At 27.5% G+C, this 23722-nt stretch overlaps 4 protein-coding genes across 4 annotated transcripts; all 4 read left to right on the top strand.

Moving 5' to 3' along the window:
* The first annotated feature begins 1345 nt into the window (after positions 1–1345).
* Positions 1346–4093, top strand: LOC103568729 (60S ribosomal protein L7). The gene is made up of 6 exons (XM_014439452.2): positions 1346–1416; positions 1866–1983; positions 2086–2261; positions 3207–3454; positions 3549–3646; positions 3934–4093. The coding sequence occupies exons 1-6, from the start codon at positions 1406–1408 to the stop codon at positions 4042–4044; spliced, it is 762 nt and encodes a 253-aa protein (XP_014294938.1). The 5' UTR covers positions 1346–1405; the 3' UTR covers positions 4045–4093.
* A 2321-nt stretch (positions 4094–6414) lies between these two features.
* Positions 6415–15786, top strand: LOC106693145 (uncharacterized protein MAL13P1.304). Its single transcript, XM_014439450.1, has 4 exons — positions 6415–6794; positions 7615–12250; positions 12331–12438; positions 15448–15786. Exons 2-4 carry the CDS (start codon positions 7646–7648, stop codon positions 15628–15630), a joined length of 4896 nt encoding a protein of 1631 aa, XP_014294936.1. The 5' UTR covers positions 6415–6794; positions 7615–7645; the 3' UTR covers positions 15631–15786.
* Positions 15787–17638: 1852 nt separating this feature from the next.
* On the top strand, positions 17639–18736 carry LOC103568717 (uncharacterized). Its single transcript, XM_008545677.3, has 3 exons — positions 17639–18118; positions 18199–18392; positions 18468–18736. Exons 1-3 carry the CDS (start codon positions 17925–17927, stop codon positions 18665–18667), a joined length of 588 nt encoding a protein of 195 aa, XP_008543899.1. The 5' UTR covers positions 17639–17924; the 3' UTR covers positions 18668–18736.
* Positions 18737–19988: 1252 nt separating this feature from the next.
* LOC103568730 (uncharacterized) lies at positions 19989–20609 on the top strand. Its single transcript, XM_008545690.1, has one exon. It carries the CDS (start codon positions 19989–19991, stop codon positions 20607–20609), a length of 621 nt encoding a protein of 206 aa, XP_008543912.1.
* Positions 20610–23722: the final 3113 nt, after the last annotated feature.

Raw genomic sequence — 23722 nt, forward strand, 5'->3', positions numbered from 1 at the left:
TCAGATCTAAGGGTAACTCTTGCCAAAGACGGATAATTGATACAACAAATGATTGCTCGTATAGCATAGTAGAAAAGTATGGCATTTTAAAATTAACATTGTTCTTTTTAATAGTTAGTCTCTCGGATCGTCTTGAATCATTATTATCAATAAATAACTCGCGTAGATAAAGAGGTTTTCCAAATTCTAATAATTTGTAAAAGTAACAAGTCATATAATATACTCTTTTTGATTTTACCAATATTTACCAATATTTTCTTAAAATAAGTATAAAAATTCTTGAATCAAGAAAATATTACTTGGTTGGAGTCTATTTTTACTATGATTAAACAAATCATTCTCACGGGAGGATTCAAACACGCAGATACTTGAAAACAATATTTTTTGTTCAATGATCTTTTTACTATTAAAAAATTAAAACTCATAGACAATTTTTACTGAATGTATTCTAAAGCTGATTTAATAAGTTTTCATTTTTTACCTTAAAAATATAGAAAAAAAAGATCTTTTATATTTTTAACTCCTAATAATACTTATTAGTTACACATTATAATCTAATTAGTTAAAAATTTTTATATTTTTGTCATATTTCTAAAAAAACTCAATCCTGGATTTATAAAAATATATATATGAATTTTTACTTATTTTTTTTAATTATAGGGGAAGAGAAGGAGGGGGGGGGGGGAGAAGAACGGGACACCCCCAAAATTTTATTTAAAAAAATTTTTTTAAAAAATGTTTCTCAAACGTTCCAAAATAACTTTTGTAAATATAACTGAGCATTATTTGGCTTATTTTTTGTTAAACTTGTTCAAAAATCGAGTGCCAGTCGAAAAATATTGATAGCTTTTGTTTGATGATAAAAAATAAAAACATAAAAACCAATACAAATTTTTTTTCTTTCTTTGCATCCAATAATTATATAAAATGTAATTTTTCTTTATGTAACTTACTTATAAAAAATTTTAATTTAATCAAATTGATTTAATATGTAGAAATTTTTTTTTTCACCTTTTTTGGGGGATACCCCATTTTGTCCGCCAAAGTAAAAATTTTTTTGTTTTAACAACTGAAATTTTTTTTTTATTTACTTTAAATATCATTAAACAAAAAGATTTGCTTATTTGAGTCCTCCAAAATTTTGTATTTCCTTAAGTACTCCGTTTACCCCCCCCTTCCCCTATATTCAACTAGTTTGTATTTTATTTCAAATATTTCCAATAATATATTAATTTTTTATTTTTATTTCAATACAAAATATAAAAATTAGTATGAATAGAGAATTTTTTGAATTTCCCGCCAAATGGAAGATCGAATATTGACTGTTGATAAATTCATGTCTATCCAAATGGATGTGTGAACTAAGCTTCAAGTCGCATTGCACGTTCTTTTATCGCGAGTAAGGATGGCGGACGCGTGAGTATTTTATTGTTTTTATTAAATCTTAAAACATCCTCTGTTTAAACAATAAATAATTAAACAAAATTATTATGTATAGATTAATAAATCTATCAATAATATTTTTCGATATCTAGTTTTGTTAATTTATTCTCAAACAAGTGTTACTTTATTAACAAAATACACTCATTGATGTCAACGTTCTCATTTTGCAAATTAATATTTTAAAAATTTAAAAACAAGAAAATTTACAATCTCTTAAATAATTAAATCTATCATTCAATTGATTAAAAAAAAAAATTCAAATTTGTGTAATTATTAGTGCCAGTGATAAATAAAATAATAATCACTTGATTAACCTCTAAATCCAATGCGCTGAATCAGAGCTCCAATCAATTTTCTATTTTTATTTTAATTACTCATATAATTTGAAATATTTATTTATTAATTTATAATTCAAATTACAGAAAGAAGAAAGATGTTGTTACCCCAGGAAAAAAATTACCAGTGGTTCCTGAGTCCGTCTTGAAAAGAAGGAAACGCCGTGTACAGGCTAAAGCCGTTCGTGTACAGGCATCCATCAAGGTATTTAAATTTGAAATTATTATTTCATTCATTTTTTCAAACTAATAATTTTTAATTAATGTTATATTAGCATCTCATTATTATTGTTATTAATTATTATAGCAACGTGCTGCGCATTATTTGAAGAGAAAACAAATCTTCAAACGTGCTGAACAGTATGTCAAAGAGTACCGAATGAAGGAACGAGATGAAGTAAGAATGAAAAGACAAGCCAAAAACCGTGGAAATTACTACATTCCTGGTGAAGCACGTTTGGCTTTAGTAATTCGTATTCGGGGGTAAGTTAATAATAATCTATTTATTTATTTACTTAACGCTTTCCTTAAGGATTCTACGGCTTCCATAGCGCCACCAAATGACCGCTAATTATTGTAAAACTCGACGAAAGATTTTTTTAAAGAATAAAATTTTTCGATATCTCGCATAGTTTTAGAGAAGAATGCGATTTTCTCAAAAAAGTTTAAAATTCATAGATTTTAATATCATCAACATTGGTTTGTATGTTTTTTTGGACAGAACATTTAAAGACGAAAATTTTGAAAAGAAAAATGTCTAAATTGGTTCATTTTTGAAGAAGTTACAGCTATTTGAAAAAATTATTTCGTCTTCTATAAGAATTTGTGGTCATTTGGCGGCAACACAGAAATTGTAGACTTCCTCTTTTCGCAATTGAAAAAATTTTAAAATGTACATTTCTGTTATCACAACGCGAATAATAAAAATTAACTATAAAAAGAAATAACAATGATCCAAAATAAGAAATAAATATGAGCAGTCATCCAGCTCAATTATTAGTCTCGGTTTTTACTCTTTTCTATTTAAAATAAATTTACCGATTTCAAATAGTCATCTAATTTAAAAATTCTATTTTTGGGGCCATTTTGTTTGAATTACTTATTAAAGTATGAAAATTCAAGTCTATTTTCATGTTACCAAAGTTAGCCGACGTGTAATAGTTTTTTGGATTATTTTCAAAACGATAAATTTAAAAAAACAACATTTTGAAAAATTGCGTTTGTAGTTTTTTTAATTTTATACATGTGCATCTTTTTAGTTTTTTGTTTTTCTTTTTACATTGAATTGTAGAAAAAAAATTTTTTTTAATTGTCAACTTCAGGATCATCTATTATCTCTTAGATTTTTATTCGGAGTACGGAACGATAATAAAAAATTATAAATTCATTTATACAGAATCAATACTATAGATATTAATTTTTTTACAGTGTGAATCAAATTGCCCCTAAACCCCGTAAGATCCTCCAGTTATTGAGATTGAAACAGATCAACAACGCTGTATTCATCCGATTGAACAAAGCGACAATTAATATGTTACGTATTGTGGAGCCCTACATCACCTGGGGATACCCCAACTTGAAATCAGTACGTGAATTAATTTACAAACGAGGATTCGCTAAAATTGATCGTCAACGTATCCCAATCACTAGCAACGAAATCATTGAGAAGAAATTGGGTAAATATTTTTTTTTATTTGATATTCATCACAAAAAATTGAGAATTAATTTAAGAGAATTTTTAATTACAATTTTGGTTTTAATTTTTTTTAGGCCGCTCCGACATTATCTGTGTTGAAGATTTGATTCACGAAATCTTCACAGTTGGAGCCAAATTCAAGTATGCCAGCAACTTCTTGTGGCCATTCAAGGTAAATTATAATATAACTTAATTTTACTTAATTAGTTTAATTAACTGTTCAATTATTGATTAAAAAATAATTGATTGACATAGGCATGGTGATGAAAATAATAAATGTTTCATTGCCTCTCACTGTGTCATAAAATAATACGAGATATTCCAAATGTTATATAGTATCAAATTATATAATCTAGAGAAAATCTTAAACATTTTTTTTTTTTTAATTCTATTTACATTTGATATAGTAATTCTAATATATATACTTATATTTATAACATATTCTGTATTGTTTTATAGCTTAACACACCAACTGGAGGATGGCGTAAGAAGACCAACCACTATGTTGAAGGTGGTGACTTTGGTAATCGTGAAGACAAAATTAATGAATTGCTAAGGCGAATGGTTTAAATTTTTAATAAACACATGAAAAATAAACCCATCTTGTTCCTTGATAAAACATGTTTATTTATTTATTTTAAATCATTTGTCCCATTCTTATCCTTTTGGTTAATTAGAATAATTTTCTGCTACTGAAGGGTAACGTCAATTTTCAATTTCATTAATTCACGGACAAACTGGAAACTTGAAATAGTTTTTAGAGTTTTTTTAAATTTTGAGAGCCTTCTTAGACAGTACTCCACTTTTTAAAAATATAAAATGATAACTATCATAACCGTGTTCAAATTAATTTAATTAATTCTAAAAATTAAAACCTTAAAAAAATTACTTACAGCTGTTATCAATTAGGAGTTGAACGAAATTTGTTGAATAAATTTTAGCCTACAAAATTTGAAAATTTGAATTATAAAATTGACAAAGATTTTAGAGAAATTTATTTAACAAATTTCGTTTAAGGTAGTTCACTCGCGACATTCGTAGCCAAAAGTATAGCGTAATCGTAACGACAAAAAGTTAGAGAAACTCAATGCTAGAATATTTTATTTTTGTGAGAGACTGTATCCAATGCATTTTAGTTTTTAAATATACAGATACACACTAATACAATCACACTTATGAGTATAATAATTGTGGCCACGCTGCAAACATTTATATTGAATAGTCTATAGATTAAACGTATAGGTAGCGATCTTTATATAGTGTGAGTTTAATATACATGTACTTTGTTATTATTGACAATCACAAATTTTAGATAGAATTAATTTTTGTGCATATTTTCATAATTTTTTTGTAAACTTACAAGAAAATCGCAATTAAAAAGAAAAAAATTGTTCGATGTGTGCTACTTTCAATATCATAATTTTTAAAAATTCTAAAACTATTCGAAAAGCTCGGCTGACAAATTTCAAAACACAGTAACTGACAAAAATAAAATTTTTGAAATATGTATAGAATCATGTTCACAAAACTCCATTGGAACTAAAAATACTAAAAAATCGATTTTGAAAAATTTATCACTTACTGTATTTTGGAATTGGACAGCCGAGCTATCATTAATATGAGTTAATATCAAAAAATAATTTTTTTGTTTGTTTGAAATCATTGAATAAATATTTAACATTCATAAAAATTATTTCGAAAAATTTTCTAAAAATTTTTTGACCTCCAATACTTTCATGCTCAAAAATTAACCCAACTAAGTGACATTTGAATTTCCGCGGGTTAAATATGAGATGGCTGCAACGTTGCCGAGTTGTGATTGCTTTATATTTTAAAAATCAATATTTTTTAAACAAATCGGTTGAAAAATTCAGAGTTTTTTTCAAAAAATTTATAATTTTTTCATTTTAACAGTGGATAAGTTTTTTAAAAAAATGGTAAGATCCGTTTCCAAGATATTCAGGAAAATACATGTTTTTCTTATACTTGATAGATTTCCAGCATGTTAATTATGCACTTTTTGATTGTTAGTATCTCGTCTTACAATCGGTGAAAAAATTTCGTTTTTTTTTTTCATTAAATATTGGACATTTTTGTTAATCTCATGTTTTAATTTCATCACATTCCTAAGAAGAGTCGTTTTGCGAGTGAACTACCTTAACTTATTGATATCAACAGAAAGTAATTTTTTTTTTTTTAAATCAATACCTCAGCAAAATTCTTCATTGCCCTTTTTTCAAGTAATGCTTTAATTTTTTTTAATTGATACTATTTTGATACACTTATGAACAATTAAAGGTCAGTGAAAATTTTTAAAAAGTTAAGGGTACTGGCTGAGAATGATCTCAACAGAGGACTAAAAATTCAAATTCGTCTCCGAGAAAAATTGTTTTAAAATTATCACTTACTTCCCTAATTAAGAAAAATGATTTAATCCATGCTAAGCGTGTATATATATATATATATATAATTCGATTCAAATTATTTTGAATCATTTCAAATAATTTTTCTTTATCAGGGTCTACGAATGCAACAAAAATTGTGCCGTTTATTTTTCTGTGTAAGAAAAAGGTCCAGTTTCCTCTTAAAAGAATTAAATATGAGTGTCAATGTAGCTGACATCAGACAAATTTAAAACTATTAATAAAATGAAATTTTTAGAAAATGCGCATTTAAAAAATTTTTAAATTAATAAGTGTATTTTTTATAATTATTTACTCTACTTATAATTTAAAATTTATCTGATGTCTGCTACATTGACACTCATGATGAAACTCTATTTCAAAATTAATTTTTTTCACACAAAGTTCTAAATCATAAAATAAAATATTTCATTCATTAAATACAATAATTTCGAATGTGAGAAGTGATAAAGAATTTTTACTTGTGCGCATGAGTAAAAACTACAAAATGGCAAATTCTTTTAAACTAATGAATTATTGCTAAAAAAAAAAAGTCTAAAAATTTTTGCTTATGTAAAATTTAATTTTAAAAATTTAAAAAGTCAGTTTTTACTTAACGCATGTGCAAAGTAATCGCAGTAATTAAAATAATCAACATGACCGCCTTCATTAAAGTATACAAAGTCTAGAGACGACTTCTGTAAAGTCGAACCTCGTGTGTTCGAATCTTATCTACAGTAAATTTAATTTTATATTTTTTTAAATTTATAATAAACTAATTATTTAGTACTGTTCGGTTATTGTTATTAATTAACTGTAAATACATTGAGGTAAATGTATAAATATGTAAGATGGTGTAATACGTGTTGAAAGTTACAATTATATTGTTTTAAACATAACCTTCATTTTTAAATAAATGTAAGTAAAGGAATAATTAATTAAACATTTAATTATTAAATATTCGGTGTCATTTAATTTTATTTATGACAAAAAATATTTCAATATTTAAAATTACAAGAAATTTTGTTTTTAAAATTAATTAATCATTTAAAATTTTCTGTTTACAATTTCAAAGGTCTCAAGATCGAATCCACGTATGATTCTAAAATTGACAATCAAAAATTTATGACACTGAAGTTAGCCGACGTCTCAAAATTTTTGATTTTTTTTAAACAAATCAGTTACAATAAAAAAAAAAAAAAAAAAGAAACAAAAAACTTGCACTTGAAGTTTTTTTAATTTCCTACATGTGCATGTTTTCAAATTTTTTTTTATTGTAATTGATTTGTTTAAAAAAGTATCTTAAAATTATAAATAATTAAAAAAAAACTATTTATAAAAAATACACTTATTAATTTCAAAATGTTTTAAATGCCCATTTTTTTTTAAATTTTCTTTTATTAATTATTTTTTCTCGGTATCATTTTTTATCATACTAAAGTTAGCCGGTCTAATAATTTTTTTATTTTTTTTTTTAAACAAATAATAAAAAGAAAATATTTTAAAAAATTGCACTTAAAGTTTTTTAAATTTTCTACATGTGCATATTTTTATTTATTTATTTTTTTTTTCAAATTAAGTCGTTGAAAAAAAAAATTCGAAAATTTTTAACTGCCTGCTAACTTTGCGATCATTCATTTTTTTTTATCACAAATAATTACATAATCTAATAAATATCAAATGATTTTTTTTTTTTTTCAATTAAATATATTTATTAAATATTTTTTTTTGTTGACAGGAATAAAAGTTACAGATAAAAAAAAACTAAAATGTCTGATGAGATAAAAAATTCAAACGAACCTGAAGAAAATTCATCGAATAAAAATAAAAATGATAATGCAGCAGCGGGAAAACGTGTGTTTATATTAACATCTGAAATGGTAAAACAATTGGGGCTCGATGAGAAAATAAAAATATTCAAAGATAAAATAAAAATAGATAATAGTATTAAGCCGGTATCAGTGCAAGTTAATAAAGATAAAAAAGAATTAATAATACGAGATTCACAAAATGTAGAAGTAGATTCAAATTCAAAAAGTAATTCATCGACAGCAAGTGAAGCTTCAAATACCAAGGAAGTGGCTGAAGAAAAATCCGAAACATTGAATTCGGAAAATGAAAAACAAACGGAAACAGAAAATAAAAGTGTAAGTAAAAAGTCTGTTCCGATAATTGCTCATCATGTTGAGACACTCGCGAAACCTTTAATACTCCGGAGAAGTCCCAGTAAAAATGGTATCGTTGTAATTAAATCTCCAGTTGTTGGGAATGATCAAAGTATTTCGCCGCCAAATAAATTAAAAATAATTGGAGATAAAGCAGTTGCTGTTAAACCAGCACTAAGAAAACCTACAAAATTAGCCCCCAGGAAATTAATAAAACATCCGAATGCGGGTACTGCTGCTGCAAACAAAGCAAAAAATGCTGGTGCAAAACAGTCTGATAATAGTGAAGACGATGTCATTTTTATTGATGCAGTACAAAATAAACCTGGTAGCAACAAAGAAAAGTCTCAGCGAGGATTCAAAAAAACTGTTTTGACTTACAGTAGAAGTTCTGCAGCCAATAGACGGAAACAAAATGAAACCAGATCATCGAACGCTAATTCGCAGCAAACGTTTCCATCAAAAGTAATAAAGCTGTCTACAATAAATTCAAATGCGTCGCGTGATGATGTTCTTAATAGTCAAGATTTATGCCAACAGCCTACTGAAGAGTTGAACAGAATTTTGCAGACTGTTGAAGTTGAAATTGAAGAAGTTACTGGGAATGAATCAACAGATAAAGAATTGGAGCCTGCAAAAAATAAAAATGGTAAGAAGAAGGAAAAAAAACCGAAAAAAAAAAAAAATCAGAAAGTTGTTGATGTTTTTGATAATTCTGATTTAATGATGCCGAAAAAACGCGGTCGGCCACGAAAATATTTTTTAAAAACAATACCAACTCCGATGCTTTTACCCATAAAATCAGAATTTGATGAACCGGAAATAAATTATTTGAATAGGAAATCGGATAATTCAAATTCAAATAAGGAATTGGGAAATTCAAATTTGAATAACGAATTAGAAAGTTCTAATTTTAATGAAGAAGCAGAAACTTCTCATGTAAATCAAAATTTAAATAAAGAATTAGAGAATTCTAATTTGAATACAGAAGTAGAAGCTTCTGATTTAAATGAAGAATTAGAAGTTTGTAATTTAAATAAAAATTTGAACAAAGAATTAGAAAATTCTAATTTAAATGAAGGAATAGAATCTTGTCAGTTCAATGAAGAATCGGAAGTTTGCAATTTGAATAAAAAATTACCAAGTTCTAATTTGGATGAAGTAGAAATTTCAAATTTGAATAAAGAATCAGCATTTGATAGTAAAGTTGGAAGTGCAGAAAATTTTGAAAGTATTTACATCAAAGATTGTAAAAAAACAGAAGAAAATTATGAAGAAACAAATTGCCATAATGAAGAAATAGAAACTCCTGTTGATGTTCCTGTTCGAAGACGTCGTGGACGGCCTAGAAAATCCACGACTAGTTCACCATCTTTGAGTAAAAAGAAGACGGTACATGACGAGCATGATTCAAATAAAAAGACAGTTTCAAATGACGATGATTCGAATAAAAAGGCAGTTTCAAATGACGAGCACGAAGACAATAATAATAATGACGACGAAGATGACGATTATGAAGAAAATGACAATTCAGCAAAACATAGAAAACATAAAAGTAAAAGAGGTAAAAAAACCGGATGGTATATCCAGCCGGATAATGATAATGAAGAAACGAAAACTGGTAAGAAAGGTAAAGCGAACAAAGATGAAGAAATCCAGTGCGCTAAATGTGACCAGAAAATGTTGAGATCAAAATGGTCTGCTCATAATTTATCAAAGCACAATAATACCGGATGGTTACAGGGTTCCCGCGATCCAGACTATGAGAACAATGAAAAATTATGGAGAAGTGTGCTTACAGTTGCTATCAAGAAGAAAAAAGGATCACTAATTTGCGAAAAATGTGAAACGGCAAAACGCAGCGTCATTGGTTTTATTTCTCATTATAAATTTTGCGGGAAATCACAAGAGGAACGAGACGCAATGATGTGGGTCTGTCCATTATGCAAAGGCATATTTATGCCGTCATCCCAAGATTTTCATGAACGTGTGCATCGTGAAGAACAACGTCAAGCGTCGATGGTAATTGACGTACCCGACGATGATGACAGTAAAAAGAAACGTAGAGCCGCTGAAAAAGCGACGACTAAAATTTTAGAGTTTACTAAAATCGTGAAAGACGAGCCGCCACCGCCGAAAAAAAGTAAGAAAGTAAAATTAAAAGTGAAGGACTTCATTGTAAAGCCACCGAGTTCTAAACGAGTACCGAATGTTTGGAAAGGCGCTTGGTCCAAAGATATAGCAGCTAATAGACAAGCGAAATGTCGCAATCTCGGTTGTGAGTTTGCTACTAGTGACATAAATGAAATATGCAAACACTATAGTCTGTGTAATTTCGTGCCTCAAACAGAATTCGTTTGTAAAGTTTGTAAATTTTTTTCCAAGTCTCAAGAAGACGTTGCCAATCATGTGAGATCAGAGCATTCGGACAAAATAAACTCTGGTGAAGACTCGGATTTTAATGTCAATGAACTCAGCGATGGAAGTAACGACAGTGACAATAATGAGGACGTCGGTGCTGTTGAGGAAGGCGATAAACGCAGTAATAAAAACAAACGTAAATTAAAACCGTTTGATAAGCAAATAACTTCTAGTACGCGAGTTCAATTTTTGAGAAAGAATGAAGTCTATCCACTTTCTAATGCAAATATAACTTACATTCCATCGCTTCAATGGACAATGACATTCGAATTGCACAACTATGAGCTAAAATTATTTGAAAATTTAGTACCCAGTTCATTTAATTTATTAAAGAATTCCGAAGCTCAAGATTATCTTCCGGAACTAAAAGTATCTATGCGAACGAAACAGATGAAAAATGTCTCGCAGGATTTTGAATTCGTCAGGATAAAAATAATAAAAGAGGAGAATTTAACGGAGGAAGAAAAAAGAGATAAAGGATGGAAGTGTTGGAAACAATTTGAGTCGTCGATTGTCAATAACGTGCCGATGTTTTTTGTCGGTGGCCCAGTTTGGTCAATGGCCTGGTTGCCAATCCCTGCGCCCATGTACTGCCATCAAGCCGACCAGTATCTGGCAGTCAGCACTCACCCGACGATGGAAAGTAAATACAAAATAAATAATTCTTACAAATTTAAAAATATCATCCAGATATGGAACTTGGGACACTTGGATCATATTCTATCAGTTCCTCCGATTCCGAAGCTTTCTTATGTGATTGCCCATAACAATGGTACTATTTGGTGTATGGAATGGTGTCCATCAGGAACTTATCACCATGACATACTAAAAAATGATATATCTGGATCATTGAAAAGAATGGGACTGCTCGCTACCGCGTCATCAGACGGCAGAGTTCATATTTACTCTCTTCCATTTCCCGAGGAATTGAAGTTTGAAAAAACTGACGACAATGATTTGCCAGTATATCAAACAGACCCAGTAATTATTTTGTATGTTAATAAAATAATTGCTGAAGACGACAAAGCTGCTTGGCAATGCACGAGTTTGAGTTGGAATAAATTACACGGCCATGATACAGTAGCAGCTGGATTTTCAAATGGGTATGTTGCCATTTGGGACCTGATGAGTAAATCGGCATTACTGGTAATGAAAAATGAAAATACGATTAGTATGAATGCTTTCCAACACTTTTACGCTCATGGACATGCTGTTACTTATGTCGGAATTGTTCCAGTAAGTGGGAAAAATTATTTAGCAACATCTAGCTTGGATAGATGTACGAAAGTTTGGGATTTAGAAGATCCCTACTGTCCTGTTGATACTGTAAAGAAAGGTGCTGGTACCAATGGCGCTTGGATGATACATTGGCCGAATATTTACACTTCTTATGATGATGCTCTTGGTCTAGGTCATACTGTTTCATATTTGATGGGAGTTAGAGACCCTCCTTCATCAATATTTCCACTGTTGCCTTGTAATTCGACGACTTATGGATTGGCGGTGTCTGATTACGCGAATGGTATCTGCCATGGTACGTTAGCTGGAGATATAGCTGCTATTTTTCCATTTCAAATGATGTATATTAAAGAAATTGATAAGCTTACTAAAAAACGATGGCTGGTTTCCAGTGTTGAAGTCGTTGATTTTGGTGAGCCTACGGATACTGAAAATAGTTCGGATCAAAATTTAAAAGACAATGACCAATCAAATGGTTATAAATATATGCCTGAAAGTTATGACGCTTGTAAAGATAGATTTGGAATTGTTTTTCATGATGATTTAAATGTAAGAATTTAAATGTTTTTATTCTATCTGATTATTTAGATTTTAAATATTGATGAAAGTAATTTATTATTATTTTTTAGAATTGGAAGAGTAATTTAGTTAAAAAATCTAATAGACGTAATCCGGTGAACTGCGAAACCATGAAATCTATTCCGATTGAACAATATCAATTTACATCAGTTAATAGGGTAAGAATAATTTAAATAATATGGTTCTGTCAACTGACCCTCGGCAAGTGATTCCACTACTATTCAAAAAATCATTTATTTATACTTATTATTTTGTCAGTGTATACGAGCAACTTCAGTCACTACGTGACTGCCGAAATATAACTACTAAATTTATAAAATACGCAGAAAAAAAGGATATCTTGCCACAAAAAATTTTTACTTGCACCAAGAAATTTTATGCATTGAGAAATAATTTATTGCGTCAATTTAATTTTTTCTAGTCCTAAATAAATTTTTTTTTTCAATTTAAGGTAAAATCCCCTATACCCGCTCAGTACCATTAGTCGCTCACTTTAACTGTTTAAGGCGATTTTTTATAATTTTTATAAAAAAAAATTACAACTAAAAATATTACTGATAAATAATTATTTGCGAATCTAAATATATTAAAATATCATGTATCAAATTATTTTATAACAGATTGTAAATTTAAATTAAATGACTGTTTGCAAAATCGCGCTCAGCCGGGGATTTTTTACTTTGACGTTCATTCGTTAGATTAAATTTAGGTTGCGTCAAATTTTTTAAGAATTGTTATAACTATATATTATTAAATACATTTTTAAAATTCATGAAATTTTAAATTATCAAAGAATAAAGTAGTATAATTTATAAATTATTTGTCCAAATCAATAAACTTATGATAGTTTAATTGATATTGTCTTTGAACGACTATAGGGCCATGTGTTGATCGAGTAATGGTACATGACAACTTTTAGCGAGGGACTATGGGTACACTCAAGGACCTTATTTAAAAAAATAATAATTAATTACCACTATTATTCTTAAAACTAAAATTTGATTCTAATACTCGAAAAAATAACTATAAAAAAAAATATGGTTTTTAATCTTATTTATTAATTTATATTTAGTTATTTAATCTCCCTCCAATGAAAAGTGAGCGGGTATAGGGACTTTTACCTTACAATACAAAAAATTTCTTAGGGTAAGTAAAAATTTTCTTTAGGCTAGTATAAGATTTTTTGTGTCAATGAATCTTCTTTTTTCTGTGTACGCTCTTTTGGCTTTGAGAAGCTTCCTAAAACCAAAAGGGAGTATAAAAATATGTCATTTTAGAATAAGTAACGCGATATAAATAATATAGCTATATTCAGTGACATTCAGTCATATTTATTGATAGAGTAATCAATATATTAATTTATTTAAAGAAAATGAATGCAATAGTCTGCTTTCCCGCGTAATTTAAATGTAATTCGAATGATATAGATAAATCGCTTTATCTCAATACTTGGCAATAAAAAAGAGTTTAAACAATGAAAAGGCACAAATTCAAATCAAGCCTTTTTTTAACGATACCAAATTTGATAACATTAATGAATTTTATCATCTAGATCTGACAGAAACAAAATTTTCCTTATTCTCTTAATAATATAGATTAGAATATATTTGTAAGTCAATTGCCGTGGGGTAAGTTTGACATTATGACAAGTCGCTCCAAAACCTCTCTATGCACAGACAACTCAATAGCCTTTCTCTACCTAAAACATGGCTATCGTAAAATAAAACTATCTTTGAACTGATTACTTCAAAACATTTCTATTCAGAACAAATTTCCCCAAGCTCAGGCTTTATTCCGAAACGTTTAATCAATGCAAGACTGTCCGAAATAACACTATTCATTATCGATTTAACTAGAAAATCATCGGTAACTGAGAAAATATATTAGTTAAGGGGAAACGGATCTGAGGTACAAAAAAAAAAGGATATTGTGATTTTTTTTTTCAGTGTTCGTTTTTAAAATTCTTAAAATTTGTGACATTATTAAGCATCATTCCAAGAATTTTCTGCTAAATTTTTATAAGAAAATATTGAAAAATAAGCCAGTGGTAGTGGGGAGAGACGAGTCAGTTAAAAAAATTTCCATGCCGGCAGGATAACTCAGGACTTTATCTAAAATCAAAAAACCAAAAAGATTTCTTTAGTACATAAGTTTATCTTGGATTTGAACAAAGGACTAAACAAAATATTTATTTTTGAATTTTTGGTAAAGGTGCAATCGAAAAACACGGATTTTTGCCAAAAATTGTTCCTTTTATTTAATTAAAAAATAAGTAGTAATTGAAAAAAAAAATCGCTCTGTCGATTGACCTTGCGGGCCAGTCCCACAACTTCTCGCCTATTTCGAGCTCCTTGAGCTCGAAAAATTGTTGTAGATACATTTTCGAGCTCTTCAAGCTTTTTTTAATTCTTTCGACAACGGTTTCTCTTGAAAGAATTAACGGATTTTTATGTTTGAGGCGAAATTCGGCGCGGCTTATGAAGCTTCAGAGCCCAGTTCCTTTTGGAATCAATCCATTGAGAACGTAAAAAGTTATCCAAAAAAAACATTTTTGAAAAAAGTTTATTTTTGGAATATCTTTGAACGAGCCCTACCGATCAAGTTTATTTTTTTTCAGCTTCAAAATATTCGCAAGCCGCGTCGAATGGCACCTTGATGATCAAAATCGGATATCATCGTGAAATTAGTCGGGATAGCTTCCTAGAACCTCAAAACGTCAAGATCTCTTAGAAATTCGATTTTCGAAAATCGGACTGAAACCAATAACTTCCCGAATTTTCGAAAATTTGCAATTTTCTTAGCGAAGTTGAAAAAATCCTTCGTTCAAATCCAAGATAAACTTATGTACTTAAGAAATCTTTTTGGTTTTTGAAGGTGACTCGTCTCTCTCCACTACCACTGGCTTATTTTTCAATATTTTTTTATAAAAATTTAGCAGAATATTCTTGGGATGATGATTAATAATGTCACAAATTTTAAGAACTTTAGTAATGAAGGTACTTTTAAAAAAAATTTCTTTATATGTTTTAATAGTTCCCGAGTGTCATAAGGACGTATAATTATCTGCGTCTTTTTAGTTATTTTTTAATGATAGCAAATAATTTATTAAAATTAGTATTAAAGAACTTTAGTTTAAATTATAATAAAATTTTTGTTACCATTCACAGCTTGCTTGGAACCCAAATTCTTGGAGTTATTTGTGGATTGCAGCTGGTTATCAAAATGGATTAATAAGAATTCTTAATTTAAAATCCATGTCTGTTGACAATGCTGTGATGAAACATTTGCCAGGTCATGCCGATTCAATGATGCATAAAAATGATAACGTTGAAATTACGAGTGTAACGTGACAAATTGTACATTATTAACTACGTTTATTTTTTACAAGTTGAAAAAAAAAAAAACATTTTTTGCAGTTGTTTTTTTATAAATGTTAATCTAAAAGCATAATATATTTGCCACAGTTCTGAGAGCTGTTACCATAAGAATAAAAATTTTTAAATTTATATCTGTAAATTTTTTACAGCCAAGTTTTGTATTTAATTGTTTCAAATTTTATTATTTATTTTTTAATAAACAAATTATTTATATTTTTTTTTATTATAGAAACTTATAATTGAGATGTATCTTAATAATAATCTATTGTTAGTGTTGCCAGTTTTGTAAAAAGTATTTAAATAATTAAATATTAAATAATTTTTTCATTTAAAATTAAAAAAAAAAACCTTTATTAATTCAAGCTTCGGTATGTGGTCGTAATTATTAGTTTATTGATAATTCTGAAATAAAAATCTGTACAAAGAAAAATTTCAATTATTATTAATATCAATAAACTTTTTGTAATTATTTATTCTGTTGTATAAGTAAATTAATGTCAATAATTACACACAGATATATGAATAAACATTAGCTCATATCGGATTTTTTTTTTTTATATTAAATACACTTCAAAAGTTACTTTAATAAAAAAAAAAATCCTGAAATTTCAGCTCTCAAATTTAAGCTGAAGTAGAGAAGACTTCTTTCCCATTTAAAATATCTCAAAAACATTTTTTTTTATACAAAATTAAAAATTAGGGTTCATTGTATTTGAATCGTTTATTTGAGAAACCCCATAAGTCAATTTTTTTCAAAATTGAGTTTTTTGCATTTTTGGGTCCTTCGGATGTCCCCCCATAGAAATTAATAAAAATATCCATCAAATCAGTGTTTAAAAAATAATTAACGGGGTGTCAGAAATTTTATTTTATTGAGAAACCCCAAAGTCAATGACTTATGGGGTTTTTCAAATAAACATATGCAGCTTTAGTTTTATAGAAATAATTTTTTTTTGTTTATTTAAAATTCGCGCTTTTTTGGAAAAAAAAATAATACGACTAATTAAAATACTTAAATTAATTATTATTTTTTGTAATTTCTGAGTTTCAGAGTTTAAATACATTATATACTTCATTTTATGAGTCTAATAATTTATTTGAGTAGAAAAAATAAATAAAACAATGATTTTATAACTTTTTCTTCCGTTTGGTTGAGAAACCCCATAAGTCAATCAACTTTAAATAATTTTTTTTAGTTTCAATTAAAACATGGAATTTTTCTTGTTTGAATATTTTTCAGACGCTAACATTATTGTCTTAAATTATTTATTTATTATTTCAATGGTAAAATTTTCCAGAAAAATGTTTTTTGTGTTCCCTGAAAAATTTTGTTTTCTTGACTTATGGGGTTTCTCAAATAAACCATTCATTTGGGTTCTTTAGATTTATAATTCTTTAAGGACCATTTTTATAGATAATTAAATTTTCTATAAGAACTTCAATTACAAAATAATAAAAAAAAAAATTCTACTAGTTACTGAATAAAAAACAAAAAAATTTTTTTCATCCTAAAAATTCGATTTTTTACCCTTGAGTTTCATCATCTATAACTTTTTTTCTATCAACTTTAAGCGTACGACACAAGAAACCTTTTTTGTAGAGAATTTAATTTCCTATAAGACCATAAAATTCAAAATTCGGAAAAAATTTTTTTTCAATGTTTTTTAAATAGAAAAGAACCCGCCCCCGTGCGCCAGCTCAATTTTTGTGATACAGAACTGAAATTTTATGATTTTTTAAAAATCAAAGTAACTTTTTAAATGTATTTAATAAAAAAAAAGAAGTTTTTTTTCTGACAGTCGACTATTCGAATTAAAGTAAAAAATAATTTTTAGCATTAGAATGTTGAATAAAAATATTTTACCATAAATATAATTTAGAATATATATTTATTCAATATGTCAAAAATACTGTCTACATATATATACTACTACCACTAACACTACAATATATATGTGGAGCGTCGATTTAAATTTGAGATAAAAATAAAACGAAAGATAACAGACGCAGAGGAAACAGTAGGATCAACATTTGTCTTCGAATATTGAATGACTTTGTCAAATAATACTCAGACGCTGTATGGGACAGACGATACAATAATTTATTTAATTTACTGATTTACACATCACTTTTTTACTAGAAAAAAAAATTAAGTGAACGATTAATTCAAATCATTTATAAAAATTTGAATTTAAAATTTTAAATATTACCGGGCAAGTTAATTTTGAATTTTTAAATTTTTAATTGGTGATATTGAATATATAAGAATGGGACTAAATCCGTTGACGTGGAAATTTCGTACGCTAATTTATATTTTGGCAATAGTTTTTTTCTATATATTTTTCATTTTTAAAAAAGTTCATCACGTAGTTGTTGAGGTTACTATTGAAAATGCAAGACCGGTAGATGTGTGGGAGTATGTGGCAGATTTTAGTAATGTGAAGAAATTAAATCCCACTATGTAAGTATAAATCAAAAGTCCATTTTTATAAATTTATTTAAATATATTTATATTTTTAAAAATTCAAATTATCTATTTAGAGAAAACTTTAATATTATTGATGAAACTGGAAATCTTGATCATTGGAAGTATTCCGTTCATTACAAAGAACATTTAAGTCAGTTTCCATCAATTCGTAACACGGCTCAAGGACACTATTCCATAAAACCTGATGGTAATGGTTTTGTAATTAATTCTGACCATCGAACATGTTTTTTCACAAATTACGATTGTGGTAATTATTTATTTTATTTAAAATTTAAATTTAAATTATTTAAGTGATTTATTTTTAAAATAATTATTTTTTTAGTTAATTCAAAATCTTCATTTAAATTTATACCTGATGGAAGGAACACAAAATGTATTGAATATGTGGACTATGAATGTCCAATTGCATTTTCAAAATTTTGTTACAACGAAGTTATGTTTCAACGTAATGAAATAATGAACGGACTGCAACGTCACTTTCATATGAGGAACCGTCAAAATAATGAAAATAGAAAACAATAAGTTGTAAAAATATCGTACTTTGCATATTTTTGTACTTAAAAAAATTAAAAATTTTCATTATCAACAATATTTTAGTCATTTTATTTATATTTAGAAAGTAATGTAAGAATATTTATTTTTTAGTTTTTAATAGTTTTTTCTACTCCATTATCAATTAACATTCGTAATTTTTACTATATATACTAGTTCTTAAAAAAAAAAAAAAAAAAAAAATTATGGTATCAAAAAATTGAAAGTATAACTAAAAATAAAAATTTTGGTACCAATCCGCCAAAAAATCCATATGGGAATCTAGCCTAGATTTCTATGTAACTTCTCCCATGGCGTTTTCAAGTGGATTCCCATATGGTTTCCTATGTAGTTATCCAGCTTAGATCCCAAAATAGATTCTCATGTGGATTTTCGTCTCAATTTCCCATGGGAATGTGCATTATGTCAAAATAGGAATCCATGTTCCCACAGTTTCCTATCCGGATTTCCCATGTGGAAATCCGGATACTCCTGGTTTCCTACATGAATTCTTATATAAAACCGCCCGATTCGAAATTCAAGAACCGATTTAATCGTAACAGTTTCCGATCACTGATGATTCATTACCGCCTAAAAAGACGCCTGTATTGACCATGTAAGATAAACATAAGAATAAGTACGATCAAACCAGGCCTAAAATAATAATAATAATAACAACTATCTTTAGAAGTACCTAGCAAGCGTGGGTACGAATCCCACTCAGATTATTATTTTTTTTATTCGTTTAAAAATATCTCTTTAATAATCTGTAAGAAAATGAACTAAAATTACATAAAATTTCATAGAATTTTAGGTTTTTTTTTACAAATTTTTGCGCAATCTCATAAAATATTAAAAAATTTTATGATATTTCTTATACGAATTTCACATTTTTTTTTATTAAAATTCATGCTATTTTTTATGCAAATAATATTTTTTATTAATTTTCATAAAGAACTGACATTTTTTGTATTTTATAATCTTTAAAGTCAAAACTCCAAGCGGACGCAGTTTACCCCGCTTTTACGCCGGTTACCCCGTTTTTACACCGGTTCTACTCCGCTTTTACACCGGTGTAATTTCATTTTTACACCGGGCAGAGTTAAAATAAGTTCATTTTTTAACACCGCTCTTTGTACAGTGTAGCATCATATTGAGTGATTATGAGTAAATTATGGATGTAATCTATTTTTACACAGCTTTTTACTTTGATTGTATGAGAAATAAAATTTGAAATAAATCATAATAAATCATAATAAATCATTTGAATAAATCATAACATAACAAAAAGTTAATAAAAATCGGTGCTGACATGCACAAACGAGATCAAACAACTCAAGAAACAGTACTAGATAGTGCCATGAAATTCTCCAATCACGATATCGTCAAGTATTTGAAAGAAAATGGTGTAGAAAAATATGATCGCATTAACAGAACTGCATTGCAATTTACCGCCGATGAAGGAACAAAAGAAGTCATGACGTTATTATTGACTAAGAAAGCTGACATTAATGCTAAATCTGATGACGAAATCATTCTTTTTACTAATGCTGCTAAAGCTAAACACTACGATGTCATGGGTACTGCATTAATTAAATATGTGCTTGATCTTTTTTGCATATGTAAAGGAACCCGTACCACTGAAACAATTTTCCATGCAGCTGCTGATATTAACAACCATACAGTATTCAAGAATTGGCTAATTTCATTTTCTCGAAACCTTGATTCTAAAAGAAATAACGATTTTTTTTTGTACTTTAAAAGTCATATGAGTAGTCATATCAATCCTTACAATAACATCTGGATCTTTGAAAAACTCCCTAAGGACATTAATGCTATGGATTCTATTAAAAGGCACATTGTAGAATTGATAGCAGCGGGTTTTTATGTATCTAATCAAAATATTAAAGCTGTTTGTGATGAGGATATTTGACGGTTATTTAGCTGAATGTTTTTTAGAAGTTGAAAAAATGAAAAAAAATGTGATAGAAGGCAGTAATATCACATTTATAGAGATTTTACATAAAAATGTGCGATACTTGGCATATTATTTTAAGATTGTTGATTTAAGCAAAATATTGATACGGGAGCCTCGATTTCCAGAGTACCCAATATATCAAAATAAAATCTTTTTTAAATTGTGGAAAACTCAGATAAGAGTTAACTACATAAAAGATTCTACACTGATAGAAGGATTTGTTTAGGAGTAATAAATTGATTTATTAAATTTTTCTCAACTGACTTTTTTGGATTTAACAAATATTTAGTAATTATTAACAATATTTATTATAATGAAATAAGTAACTTCTTTATTATTAAGAAATATTTTTAATGCTAACAAAGCCTTATTAACATAAAAGAAATATTTGTTAGCACCAAACAAGGCTTGTTAATATTTAATAAATATTTCTTAGACGAATTTGTCGGTAGAGGGCTACACACGAGCCTGTAGTGGTGTACAAGTATTAAAAAAGCTATATGTGTGTGTCGTTGCGACGTCATATTGTTTACTCCGTTCTAGCTTGCATTGATGGTTAAACGTAACCTACAACTGAAGCTCTCATATACTTAAATAATATTTATATCAGAAGTATTTTGTAAATTGTCATCCATACTATAACTATGAAAATATGGAAGCCTTGTTAATTTTATTCAGTTCAATTTTAATCAAATATAAAACCATTAAAAACACATGTACTATCAAACGGATTTTATGTTATTTCTCAGCGTAGTTTAATATAAGAAATTTTAATTTGTTTATTCTAGTTATAGTGTTAATTACTATGAAATTGTATTTTGAAATTAAAAGAACAGAAAATTTTATACGATGGTTGTTTTAGTTATTTTTGTTTATAAATACAAATATTAATGAATGTGTGTAGCTGCATGCAAAAACATATATAGATATATATTCTTGAACTGTGTGATTTTATGAATTAAATTTTAATAAATAAGTTAATAGATAATTTCTTAAATATAAAAAAAAAATTTGTTCAAATAATAAAAAATATATTAAATATAAAATATTCATTTATTAATTATTAAAAAGTGATTCATTGAATGTTAAAAAGTGATTTATTAAATACTAATAAATCATTTTTTAAATGGAAAGAAATCGTTTATTAAATATTAACAAATCGTTTATTAGATGCTAAGAAATATTTATTAAATACAAAAAAATGATGTTTAAGAAATGATTTGTTAAATATTAATAAATATTTCTTAAATAAAGCTCCGTTAAGAAATGATTTGTTAAATATTAACAAATCTTTTTTAATACTAAGAAATCCTTCTATCAGTGTAAGGAAGTTATTTATAATATTTTTTATGAATTACAACTTCCGGATACTTTTATCAGAGAATTGTTTGTTTACTTGTCAAATGATCATTTAAAAGAAATTGTTGAACCCTCTGCATAGAAAAAAATGGCTAATCGGTAGCATCCTATAAATCAAAATAAAATGTCCTCTGTAATCTATTTTCATACCGCTGTTTCCTTTAAATAAATAAAAAAGAAAATGTAAAATAAATTATACCAAAATGTATTCCAAAATATACTCAAAATTTTAAAATAAAATTAATTTATAAAGATGTACAAATTCACAAATTAATAAAAAATTTATTATCAATCACCGAGATAAATTAATTTATTTCGATAGGTAGAAGTAAAAAAAAGCAATTTCTCATAATTGTAACTCAGCTTCACAAATTTACATCGTCATTACTGGGTATGTATCTTGGTTTGAGAGCGCAAACCGCAAATAATGACATGAAAGAGATTGCTCGGAGGAAGAAAAAGAAATAAATAAACCAAGAAAAAGAACGAGTAAACGAGCTATTCTTGATTTAGAGGTGGGTAGTTCCAGGAACATCCAGGATTGAACCTGGAACGTTTCCAGAACGAAAAGGAACTAGTTCCTGGAATCATATCCGTGGAACTATTTAATGTTTTTAATTCTCATGAAGGTTCAGTTTTTAGAACATAGACATTCAAAATATTCTAGTATACACAACATTATGCTACCCGGGTCGAAAAATTTGATCTGACTTTGGTCTAACTGGACTGTATTTGGCCTACTTGGTCTGTTATTGAACTTTTATCAAAATTTTAATCTGTTTTTGATCTACTCGGACCGAATACTTTGATCTGATTTTAGTCTAATTCGACTATTTGATCTGTTTTTGATCTTTTACAAAAATTTAAAGCTGTTTTCGACTTGTTGTTTTAAAAAACAATTGCGTTACGGACAGACCAAACTAGATTACTTCTTGAACTTTAGAAAATTTTAGTTCTGAAAATTTTCAAGGACAAAACTAGATTAAATCATGGACTCTTATAAAATTTTTATTTACGGGCAATATTTACAAAAAAAAATATTGTTTCAGAATTGATTATGTTTTGTTTACTATTTATTTAGCATCTTTTGTCTAAAAATGTCGGCAGTTAATGAAAGTTTGGCAGCTTAATTTTTAGTTATCTTGACTGAATATTTATAGCATTGAATAAAAGTAATAAAATAACTCTTAAAATTTCAAAAAAAAATTTCATATTTGCTGGATAAAATCGAAAATATTTTGGCATTAGAAAACATCAAAATTCTTGAGACATCTTATTACGGAAGCGCATTAGCGTTTCAAATAGTAAGAAAATTAAAATAAATTTATAAATCTAAATTATTATCATTATTTATATTTTTAAAAAGTCCTGTTTTAGATCTAAAAGTGATTAAAAACAGACTAAAAATTATAGTGAATAAAGTCTGTTTTTGTCCTTGTAAACAATTGAATACAGACCAATAATTATAATAAAAAAGTCTGTTTTTAGTCTAAACCCGTTTTAAAACAGACTAAATATCATACGAAAATAAGTCTGATATTGGCCTGGATAAGGGATAGTACGGGCAAAAACAGATAGAATTTCTATATAAAATAAATACGATTTATAAACTTGAATAAAAGAAAAAATATCTGAATTTATTATTCATTTTAAAACAGATCGAATTTTTTGACCCGGAATCCGGGATTGAACCTGGAACGTTTCCAGAG

The sequence above is a fragment of the Microplitis demolitor genome, chromosome 8 (assembly GCF_026212275.2).
Source record: "Microplitis demolitor isolate Queensland-Clemson2020A chromosome 8, iyMicDemo2.1a, whole genome shotgun sequence".
NCBI lineage: Eukaryota > Metazoa > Arthropoda > Insecta > Hymenoptera > Braconidae > Microplitis > Microplitis demolitor.

Bases quoted from the DNA above. Each gene is read 5' to 3' on its own strand.
- LOC103568729 (XM_014439452.2), top strand. The intron at 1,984-2,085 runs GTATTTAAATTT...TAATTATTATAG, and splicing joins GTGTACAGGCATCCATCAAG to CAACGTGCTGCGCATTATTT. The intron at 2,262-3,206 runs GTAAGTTAATAA...ATTTTTTTACAG, and splicing joins TTAGTAATTCGTATTCGGGG to TGTGAATCAAATTGCCCCTA.
- LOC106693145 (XM_014439450.1), top strand. From the start codon at position 7,646: ATGTCTGATGAGATAAAAAATTCAAACGAACCTGAAGAAAATTCATCG. The intron at 12,251-12,330 runs GTAAGAATTTAA...ATTATTTTTTAG, and splicing joins TTTTTCATGATGATTTAAAT to AATTGGAAGAGTAATTTAGT. The intron at 12,439-15,447 runs GTAAGAATAATT...TACCATTCACAG, and splicing joins AATTTACATCAGTTAATAGG to CTTGCTTGGAACCCAAATTC.
- LOC103568717 (XM_008545677.3), top strand. From the start codon at position 17,925: ATGGGACTAAATCCGTTGACGTGGAAATTTCGTACGCTAATTTATATT. The intron at 18,119-18,198 runs GTAAGTATAAAT...TTATCTATTTAG, and splicing joins AAGAAATTAAATCCCACTAT to AGAAAACTTTAATATTATTG. The intron at 18,393-18,467 runs GTAATTATTTAT...TTATTTTTTTAG, and splicing joins TTTCACAAATTACGATTGTG to TTAATTCAAAATCTTCATTT.
- LOC103568730 (XM_008545690.1), top strand. From the start codon at position 19,989: ATGCACAAACGAGATCAAACAACTCAAGAAACAGTACTAGATAGTGCC.